The 10,816-nt window shown below is 34.0% G+C and overlaps 1 protein-coding gene across 2 annotated transcripts; it reads right to left on the bottom strand.

Annotated features, from left to right (window-relative positions):
* Positions 1 to 1,755: 1,755 nt before the first annotated feature.
* LOC112513167 (ETO1-like protein 1) lies at positions 1,756 to 8,832 on the bottom strand. Of its 2 annotated transcripts, XM_025119331.1 has the most exons (6): positions 8,582 to 8,832; positions 8,046 to 8,474; positions 5,738 to 7,453; positions 4,580 to 4,871; positions 3,120 to 3,429; positions 1,756 to 2,130 (listed from the first exon to the last, which is right to left on the bottom strand). In XM_025119331.1, the coding sequence occupies exons 2-6, from the start codon at positions 8,168 to 8,170 to the stop codon at positions 1,910 to 1,912; spliced, it is 2,664 nt and encodes an 887-aa protein (XP_024975099.1). In that variant the 5' UTR covers positions 8,171 to 8,474; positions 8,582 to 8,832; the 3' UTR covers positions 1,756 to 1,909. The 2 variants fall into 2 exon arrangements, with proteins under 2 accessions (XP_024975099.1, XP_024975100.1); XM_025119332.1 differs by lacking the exon at positions 8,582 to 8,832 and having other exon boundaries at positions 5,738 to 7,314; positions 8,046 to 8,108.
* Positions 8,833 to 10,816: the final 1,984 nt, after the last annotated feature.

Genomic DNA, 10,816 nt, shown 5'->3' with positions numbered 1-10,816 from the left:
TTTTCATAGATAATAATGTGTTAAATAATTTGCATAATTTATTTATTTATTAAATWTATTTATTAATTAAGATATGTGAGGTAAACACTTTTTTATTCACTAGAAGGATGTTCGTGCAATACATCGAGACAAATCTTGATTTCAGTGTTTCGTTTTATTTCTTTTTTATGTCGATATAATACGGTTTTATGTGGTTTTAAGAAAGCGATAATGTTTTTATTTTTTAAAAAAATATAAATTCGAAAATATCATAAAATTTTGGAAAAAAAATATCGATATCAATATCAAATTAAAATTTTAAAAGTTCTTGTGTTTTGGTGTAATTCCTTTAATCAATATATTTTTTTTCTAATTTTTTACTATCTTGTTTGTATTAATTAGTTAATATATTATATTATTAGAGATTCAATTCAATTATATTTTAAAATATTATAATTGATTATTTTTCAAGATATCCTTTTGATCATTTACATTCTTATCAATTAGTTTTACTAAACATTATTTATTTATGATTAACTTATCACCTACCAGTTAACTTATCAGTTAGTTTTTCAAACATATAATAACTTTGCATCCATACTAGATGTGTTTGCACAAGAATCTATAAAGATGACACGTGTCTACACATCAATTTATGAAATTGACACACTACGTTTCGTAAAAAAATTCATACGAGTTAAACTCTATCTATACTATATTATAAAACATTTGACAAAAATTCTTAGAAACAATTTTTTATACATGAAGTACTATTTATTGATGCATATTACTTAAAATTCAAGATTACAAGTAATTTTTGCGTAAGTACAACTTATTAAAGCTGTATTTTTAAATTCGTGTAACTAACTACAAATATAGATAATCAAATATAGGATAAACATCCATTTTAAATATAGAAAATTTAAAATATAATTAAGATAATCATTAAGTTCAAACAAAATGTTAAATTATTATCTTTATAAAAAATTATATTATTAAACCAAAAACAAACTTTGTTATTAACTCTAAATTAAATTATAATAAAAAATTGAATTAAAGAAGTTACAAAAAAAAAACGGAAACTATTAAATAGTTAATTTGATACTAACATCGATTTTTTTTCAAATTTATATTTCATTCAAAAATAAAAACATTACCGCTTTCTTAAAACCACATAAAATTATATTATATCGATAGAGACAAAGAATAATAACTAAACATTTAAATCGAAATTTATCTTGATGTATTGTGCAAGTACCCTTCTAGTTATTTCTTTTAATGAAATGTAAATAAACTCTTCCATGTGGTTTATTTTAAAAAACTAATGGAAATTGGTCAAATAAACTCTTCCATGTGGTTTATTTTAAAAAAACTAATGGAAATTGGTCATATGGTAGCATTTTTTTTAATAATCGGTGTCCATGTGGTTGTAGTTTTTTAATGTTTTTGAATCAGTTAATTAATATTTGCATTTCTCCTTTTATATATATATATATATATATATATATATATATATATATATATCTTTTAAGATATATAATATTTATATACGATAAATACTGAAAATACATTTATCATCTTTATTCAAACTTAAACTTCTGATCTCCAAAAAAGCTAAGCCCTAGATACCAGTAGACCAATGACCCTTTTACCCTCAGGTACCAGTAGGCCAATGACCCTTTTACCCCTGGATACCAGTAGGCCAATGACGCTTTGACAATTAAGATACCCCTAAATTTTGAGTGAAAATTTAGGGGGTAAACAATGGAGAGAAATACAAGAAAACACATGTTAATGCACAAGCTTGGATATGTTTACAACACAACACAACACTCATGAGGACTTACATTTGCAACACAACTCTAAATCTCTCTTTTTCTCCTCACCATTTTGTGCATCTAATTCTTTTCTAACTTCTTGGATCATCTCTTTACGGCTCTTGACTGTTTACACGGCTTCGAAGTTCAAGCATYTCTTGATGGTTGGGATCAAACGAGAGGGCGGCTCTACAGTCCCGCATGGCACCTGAAACATCCCCGATATGTTCATGGAACGCTGCGCGTAAATGCAATAGGTGCAAGTCCGCTTTGAATGCGATTGCTCTTGATAGCTCTCCAATSGCTTCTTTCTCCTTGTGATTGTCCATCAAGACTATATATAATTTAGACCAAATCCCGGGTTAGATTTGAGCCCCGCAATAATATACAGCAAAATCTTAAGCAGTTTTAAGGTCTGTTTGTTAACAGCTTAAAGAGAGTCGCAGCTTATTCAATTAACTATACATCACTGTTTGATAGTGGCTTAATGATATAGAATGTGTCTTATTCAGTAATCTTTTAGATGGAGCTTTATGCAAAAAGCCAAGCTTTTTCCCAAAACCCAGCCCCACCCATATAAATAACACGCTCCTTCCATCTATGAAAAAACCGACCCAAACAAAAACCTTCTCTATCTATATAGACAAATTAATCCACACAGACAACTTTATCCATACAGGACTTAATGAAAAGCCAACTGGACGGCTTTGTTTGGTAAATAAGATAAGCAGGTCGTTGGCTAACAAGATAGTTGTTAAKCCATAAACTAATCATGTTTGGTGAAAACTAGTTGATACGGTTATTATGAATGTASKMATATAGATATTGCACTAYAACAAAATCAGTTTTATAAGACGTCAAACATATCCAAATCACCTAACGGACTCCCTTATAAGAGAACTAAGGCTTATATATACGACCAAACAATTGTGCGTCCTATATAAACGTGTTACAATACAAGTTTGTAAGGACATGTTAGGAATAAAGATTCCTATTAGTCTTTTTATACGACATTATTTGAAAAATGCGTCTATAGGACATTTCTAAAAAGGTAYTATATAAAAAGCTAATACGACACTYTATTTCAAAAAAATGTCCTAAAAACTTGTTAAGACGCCCAAAAASGTCATATCAACTTATTGTAACACTTTTACATAGAAAGCATAGTCGTTTGGTCCAATAAACTTAAATYCTATAAAGCAGTCTATTAGAACATTTCCACATATATGGCGTCCTATTAAGCCGATTTTGATGTAGTGTTGTGTGTTATTTTCTATAATACTGTGTAACCAGAAATACTGAATGTAACTGAAGCAAACTAACCTGCTGCTCGATATCTGTAAGGGTAAACACGAAGAGGATCTAAGCGAGTGACCATCTCGAGATCGATCTTTGTTTGTTCACGTTCACAATATTCCGATCTCTTCTCGTAAGCGGACGCATTGTTCCGTGCCTTCTCAATCAGTTTCGTCATTTCTTCATAGGCAGCAGGCTTGTCGTTTTTCAGATAATGGACACGAGCAAGTCCTTGGTGGGCCCGGGTGTGTCGGATTTTAAGGGCATTAATGTAGCAATCGGCTGCAAGGTCTAGTTTTCCCGAATCGACATAAACGCTTCCAAGATTGTTCAGGGCCTGCCATGGTTTAAACGTCGGTTAACAATGCAAATTGCTAGTGTTTTGACTACTTGTCAAATGTCTCAAATATGTATGAATAGGTTTCAATGAAAAAGGTATTSTAACTATTACACTTTTTAATTAACTAAATGACGATTGTACAATTAATAATAGAGGGGAGTAATGAATTTCTCCATCTCCCAACTAAGGGTAGAATTGGAAAGAATGTATTTGACCTTGAAAGCGGACACTTATTTTGGGACAAACTGAAATAGAAATTTGGACACTTGTTTTGGGACGGAGGGAATCTTGAGATCCCAAATCARTACCCTTTTAACTTTAGGCTAGGGTTGGGTTCCARTGAGAACARTGTTTTTGGCGACATCTACATTTGATCACTGTCATCTACCTTCATCCACTTGCATTCACCACACCTTCATTTACCTCCGCATACCATAACTGAAACTTTAGCAAATTCATGCATGTAAAAGTGACTGAAGGTATATGAAAGTAGGTGAAGGTGAAGGTATTGGCCGAACAGTATCTGGGTTACCCGTAAATCCTAGCCTCCCTCAAGGGTTCAAACCTTAGTGTGAGTATTTGTCGTGTGTGTGTGTATATATATAGAGAGAAGGTTTACTTTTATAAACCACGTTATTTGTATAAATTATACAAATCTTATTTAACCAATCATAATTTTGTTTATTTTTTTGTAATTNNGGGAAAACCCCAAAAAAAAATGAAAAACTGAGGAACACCAAGGTAACCATTCATCTGGACGGTATGCACATGTGCATACAAGTAATTGAAGTTGTTTCTTGGTTTTTATGCACATATGCATACCGGACAAATTGCTTCCAAATTACTTGTATGCACATATGCATACCATCAAGATGAACGACTATCAGGGCATTCCTCAGTTTTTCATTTTTTTGTGGTTTTCCCCTTAAGATGACCCTATATATATATATATATATATATCATCCAAAGAATCACAAGTGTTCTCACCAAACTCATTTGTTCTCACATGATTCCAACTCAGGCATGCAAATAATCAACTATAACTTGAAGACTTCCCATAAGTGGAAACGTTGTCGTTGTGATTGTGAACCGACCATAAAAGATTTTGTAATAAAACATGGATTTTAACGATAAAGATAGTTCAAACCTGGCCTTTACGAAGCCTATCAGACGGGCATTTGAGGGCATCTTGAAGAAGTGCTACAACAGTCGAAGAACAAGTTGGATCTTGGCTAGAATCGGCCAAAGCGTAAGCTTTCAGAAAGAAGGCCTCAAAGGATCTATTCAGACTAATAGACTCTTCGGCTTTTGTTAACCCTTCATCACAATGGCCCGTATCATATAATATCCAACCCTCATAAACTAAGCGTTCGTGTTCACTTGATGCATGTTGACGAGCCAATTGTAAACTTCGCATTGCTGCTTCCGGACAATTTAACCTGAAATAAGCATTTGATTAGCCATGATCTCATTGCAAGTTCAAGATTCATTCTTTATTCATGATGAATGTCATGCATGATATTCACGACGAATATGCATGATATTCATAATAATTCAGGGTTATTTAATATAATAGATGAAATAGATGGTTCCAAGATCATTCTTATATGTTAGAATGTCTAATGAAGATATACACATGTAGAGAGAGGGGGGGGGAGGGGGTCAGGGAAAAATCCCCCAAAAAACGAAAAACTGAAGAACACCCAGGTAATAATTCATCTTGACAATATGCACACATACAAGTAATTGAAGTTGTTTCTTGGTTTTTATGCACATGTGCATACCAGACAAATTACTTGTATGCTCATGTGTATACCAGACAAATTACTTGTATGCTCATGTGCATACCATCCATATGAATGGTTACCAAGGTGTTCCTCAGTTTTTTAGTTTTTCATTTTTTTTACGGTTTTCCCCTGAACCCGACCCTATAGGGGAAGGTTCAAATGAGAATGGCAAATGTTTTTAGAACCTAGGAACCAACTATTCATTCTTTATTCATGAAGAATGTCATCATAAATGTTGATGCTGAAAATTATTCATGATGAAAAAACATCATATTCATGATAAAAATGCATGATATTCATAATGAATAATATTCAATATTCATGATTGTCCAGGGAATTCATCATGAATAACCCACGAACTAGTTGGTTCTCGGTTCCCAAAATATCTATGGTTATCATCTGAACTTTCCCCTACAAACATATGTATAGAAGTTACATTGTTTCGCTGCATATCTGCTACAAAGCAATATGAAGTGCAATTACTACCACAAAAACACAAAAAAGAAATCGAATAATACCTTAAAAGCAGCAAAGACTGTCTGAAATACAGAACCCCTTTAGCTGCTTCAGATTCAAGCATCTGATATATCACCGAAAGCGATCCAATATCATCAACAGCCGACCACCGATCATATAACTGCAACCAACAGTCCGCAGTCGTCCAACTCGGAACGTGCTCACGAACAAGAGTCTGAAATTGTGAAGCCGGCACTCGCCCTTCAAACATCCGATAATCAGGACAGATGGTCAGAATCGCCTGCACATCACAAATGGCCGATTGATAGTCTTCAAGTACCAAAAAGAAACAAAACCTCAGTTCCAAACACTCCACCGCCAGTTTGAAACCAAGAATCTTGTTGATTTCCGCCATTGAATCTTGAACTTCTTGTTTCTTCATCAAAGATGCGGCACGATACATATAGGGATACGTAAGCGTTGGATCCAACTCGGTAGCTTTCTCGAGATCTTCCCATCTTTTTTCGTTATTTTCACAGTATAAAGATCTTTCTTGATGCATCCACCCGAGTGGAGCGTAATTCGAAATTACAGAGCTAAGTTTCTCGAAAGATTCGAGCTTTTGACCCTTTATTTGACCAATTCTAGCCAAACCCACGACCGAATAAACATGGCCTTCACTTAACGCAGCTTCGAAGAATCTTTCAGATTCTTCATATTCTTTCTTGAAAAACTTCACACATCCGAGCATATGAAACGCCACCATTTTCTGTCTACTGTTTTCGCTAGAATCCACCAATTGTTCCAAAAAGAAGGCGGCTTTATCAGAAGCCGGATCAAGATCCATAGCAACTTGACTCAATAAACAATATAGCGAAAACGAGCCTGCACCCACCATAATCGATCTATGCAAACTGTTGGCACTCGTTAAAAGTTCGACAACCCTCTCGTCGTTTAAAGATTCCGGAAGTTCTTGAAGAAAAACCTGCAAACAAGATCCAGCAAGAATCGAGCAATTCTCTTCAAGAGCGTATTCCATAAGTTCGACCGCATCTTGTCTCGTGGAAACAAGAGTTGCAAGTTTCCGATCACAAGAATCTTTGAGCTTTTCACAGCAAAATTTACTGGAAAACACCATGATTTCTAGTAAAAGATCGGTTGGGACTTCCGGTAACGTGCCAGTTAAGCTAAATTCGCTGATAATCCGCATACCCGTTGACGAAATATCGTTTTTGGACAAATCTACGTCTTCAGAAATCGATTCTAGAAAACACCCGTTAAGCATGGAACGAAAAGGGGGTGAAAGTGCCGCCATTTTCTGCCGATCGCATGTTATCTTTTCATCCCCTATTCGAAAAGAAACAGTTCCCGATAAATAGTTGCGATTCATCATCACGCCATCAGGTAAACTAGCATCCGCTACAGATGGGAGCTCAGAACCGATATCTATCAACCCAAACTCTTTTGCATATTTACCACAAGAAGAAAGCAAATCCGATATTAGCTCTTCACCACGTTTTTCATACTTCAACCACGCCCCGAAAACAAGTCGTTCGTGAACGGAGCTTGCTTTGAGCCAAGCCGATCTAAGGCTTCTCCTCATCAATTTAACATCACCGAGGCCTTTAAAGACCTGAAACTGCAACAAATAGAGGTTTGGCCGCTCATTCGGAGGGCACGTTTCGAGTTCTTTGTGAATTTGCGCTAAAACTTCTACATAATCAACAGGTTTAAAGAATGGAAGAATCGGTGGATCGGGAACTTTGATTAAAGATTCTCTACAAACACCATAAAAGTATACACAATCAAAACAACGAAAATCTGGGTTATTCAGCTAAATGACCTCTTGACAAAGTGTTTCTAAAGGGTGTTGCTATATGCCACCCCTAATTATATCAGTATCAGATCAAACCATACATTGAAAATGTAAAAAATAAGTCTTGATGCTGATGCATTTAGCAATATATATAGAGAGAGAACCCCCCAAAAAAATGAAAAACTGAGGAACACCCTGATAACCGTCCATTTGCACCACAGACACATATGCATACGAGTAATTGATTTTGTCTTTTGATTTCTATGCACGTGTGCATAGCGGACAAATTACTTGTATGCACATGTGCATACCAAACAAACAATTGATTAGAAGGTGTTCCTCAGTTTTTCATTTTCTTTTTTTGGGTTCCCCCGAACCTGACCCTACATGTAGAGGGTGCATTTAGCCCACAACTTGACCTTGTAACGGATTTTTAAGCATTCTTCTGTAAAGCAAATACATTCTCAAACCCGTCAAGAAATCCGTCAGAAGGTCATGGATTAAAAAAAAAACAGTGTTTATATGACTAAAAATAGCAAATCAATGAAGCTTACAGGGAAGAAGGAGAGTGAGGTGAGACTTTTGAAAGCTTTCCTCTTTCAACTTGCAGCCATGATTGAGGATTCAAAGCATTGAGATGTGTTTCTTTACAGGATTCAGATGGAAAGAATGTCCTCATAGGGCATAACAGATGAAAAAGATCCCAGATCTCCACAATACCCCCCAATTAGGGTTCTTATAGAACCAATTCCTCAACCTCAACCAACTAAACACACATTCAAAACCCTAAAAAAATCCCCAATTTCAAAATGGGTTCTCCTAATTCCACAATGATCTAATAAAGGGTTACAAAAACTACACCAAAAAACTATCTTTTTGCTTCAATCTATACCCTAAGATCAACACATATCCACAAGCTACAATCTATTCAGTTAAAAAGAACCACAAATCACCAAGAACCCTAAAACGATTTCACAAGATCTCTGCAAAAAACACAACCAAACCCACATTAAACTCAACCAAATCTACTAAAATCAACAAAAACACCAAGAACAAAAAGAAAGAAAGAGAGAGAGAGAGACCCACTAACCTTGTTTGGATCCACAGCGATTTTTACACCAAATAAATTAAAGAAAAACCAAACCCACTAATCAAGAGGTTTGAATGAACAAAACCCACAAGATTTTTGTGAAGGAATCTGAAGAAAAATTCAATGTTTAGCTTTTATTTTCTTTCGTCTGTTTGGTAAAAGGGAAAGTTTTCCCTTTTTCTTTCTTTTCTATTGGATTTCCACTTCCTTTTTTCCCGTTGGAAAACATAAAGATTGCAGCAGCTCATGGTATGTTGTTCATTGTTGGGTTGGGGAATATATAAAAGGGAACAAGAATTGATTGGTGCCAGCAAAGAGTACAATCTTTGATGCAGAATGTACAAGTCAAAGATAGCAGAGATTTGGGTTGTTAATGCCCAAGATTGATTTTCTTTTGTTTTAAAGATTTGATGAAGAAAACTACTGTGAAAGTGAAAATGATAGTAGTGATTGGTGGGGTTGGATGTAATGCTTCTAAGGGATAGGTAAAGTGGAATTTAACTCATTCAAAATAAAGTTAATGTTTGATTTTAATACATGATTTATAGAAAATGGGTAAATTGTATGAAAAAGTAATCGTATTTTAATCTATTTTTTGTAATGTACTTTCAAAACTTCTATTTTAATACCTATGATGTAAAATTTTAAACGTTTAAGTACTCAGGTAACCGGTTAAAGACTAAGTTTAGATTAAAAGAAAGAGAAAAGTCTAGAAAAACTCAATGGACTTAAGCGTTTGGAATGATTAAGTCCTTGGACAATTTTTTGGAACAAATAAATACTTGGACATTCTAAAACCTGTTAAATATAGTCATTGGACATTACAAAACCTGTTAAATAACTCCTTGGACTTTCTAAAATGTGTTAAATACATTTTGTTAGTGGAAAAGTCCGAAAAAACCAATAGACTTTCATATTTTGAACGATCAAGTCTTTAAACATTTTTTAACGAAAAAAGTACTTACATTTATAAAAATAAAAAAAACAAATATATCATTCTCATTACTCTTCACAAAACATACAAAAGCTGTATCCAAAACATAATAATCTGCATACAAATTCTGAGCATAATTTTACCAACCAAAATATATACAAAAAGTTGAGCCAAAATATGTAACAAAAGTTGCACTAAGAAAATAATAACAATTGCGTCAAATATACCAAAAGTTGCGCTAAAATACACCAAAGTAATGCCTAATCTATGTTAAGGTCATGGTATGAAGTATGAACTATTATTCATTTGCATCATTAATTTCTGGTGGAGATATAGTCATTTGACTTTCTTGTAACCCTTCTTGATGTATAACAACATCACCACTTTTATAATATTCTTCATCACCAACAGTAGTATCACCTTCATCACGTTTTTCATCGTTAACAACAGCCTCTCTTGAAATTGAATACGGTAGGATGCCTTCGGGCCATGCTGGTTGTGGCACACCTAAGGATGTCTTTAATGATGAAGATAAAATCTAAGCAATAGTCATAAAAAATGTTATTTGAATCTGAAAAACAAATAATGGATTACCCCAATCATTGCTTCTCCCATAACTGGATTATAAGAGACCCCTACATATGATGGTATCCTCCCACCTCTATTGCCTTTTCTGAATCATTTTTCAGGTATTCTAGTTGGTAGCCATTTGCAACAGTATAGTTAGTCAAACACTGCTTTAATTGACTAGGATTCTCATACCTCTCACCAAGTCTGGGATTCATCAGCTTCCAAGGAATCCAGATTACACAAAATCAAATGGAAAAATATTAATGGCTGATCATTAGTATCAACTAATTTATCTAAACTTTTGAAGAACGTTTTAATGTTCTGACTAATTGGTATATGATAACTATAATGCTCATCTTTTATGACTAATTGGTATATGATAGCTATGTGGGTTATGCCAATAATCTAGCTGGCTTCTTCAGTTGAATGTATATTCCTCTTAGTTTCCCTCTGACGGGAAAGTCATATTTTTTAGTTTCTTCTTTTTAAAATATGTTAAATAAATCCATGTCACTGACCACGTCAACAAATAATACTGAGTTAGGGGTTGTTTGGCAGTTGCTGAATAGTTTGGTGCAAAATGATTAAGTGGTCAGAATGATTCAGAGACTCTTATAATATAGTGCAAAATGAAATATAATTGTTTGGTAATTATTCAAAATGAAATTAGAGTGCTGAATGGTTAAGGGATACATAAGATACAAAACCATTCAGAGGGTTTTAGAACCATT

The sequence above is a fragment of the Cynara cardunculus genome (assembly GCF_001531365.2).
Source record: "Cynara cardunculus var. scolymus isolate 2C chromosome LG 5, CcrdV1, whole genome shotgun sequence".
NCBI classification, from domain to species: domain Eukaryota; kingdom Viridiplantae; phylum Streptophyta; class Magnoliopsida; order Asterales; family Asteraceae; genus Cynara; species Cynara cardunculus.
Note: the sequence above shows the minus strand (reverse complement) of the source record. Positions and strands in the feature narration are given on the sequence as shown.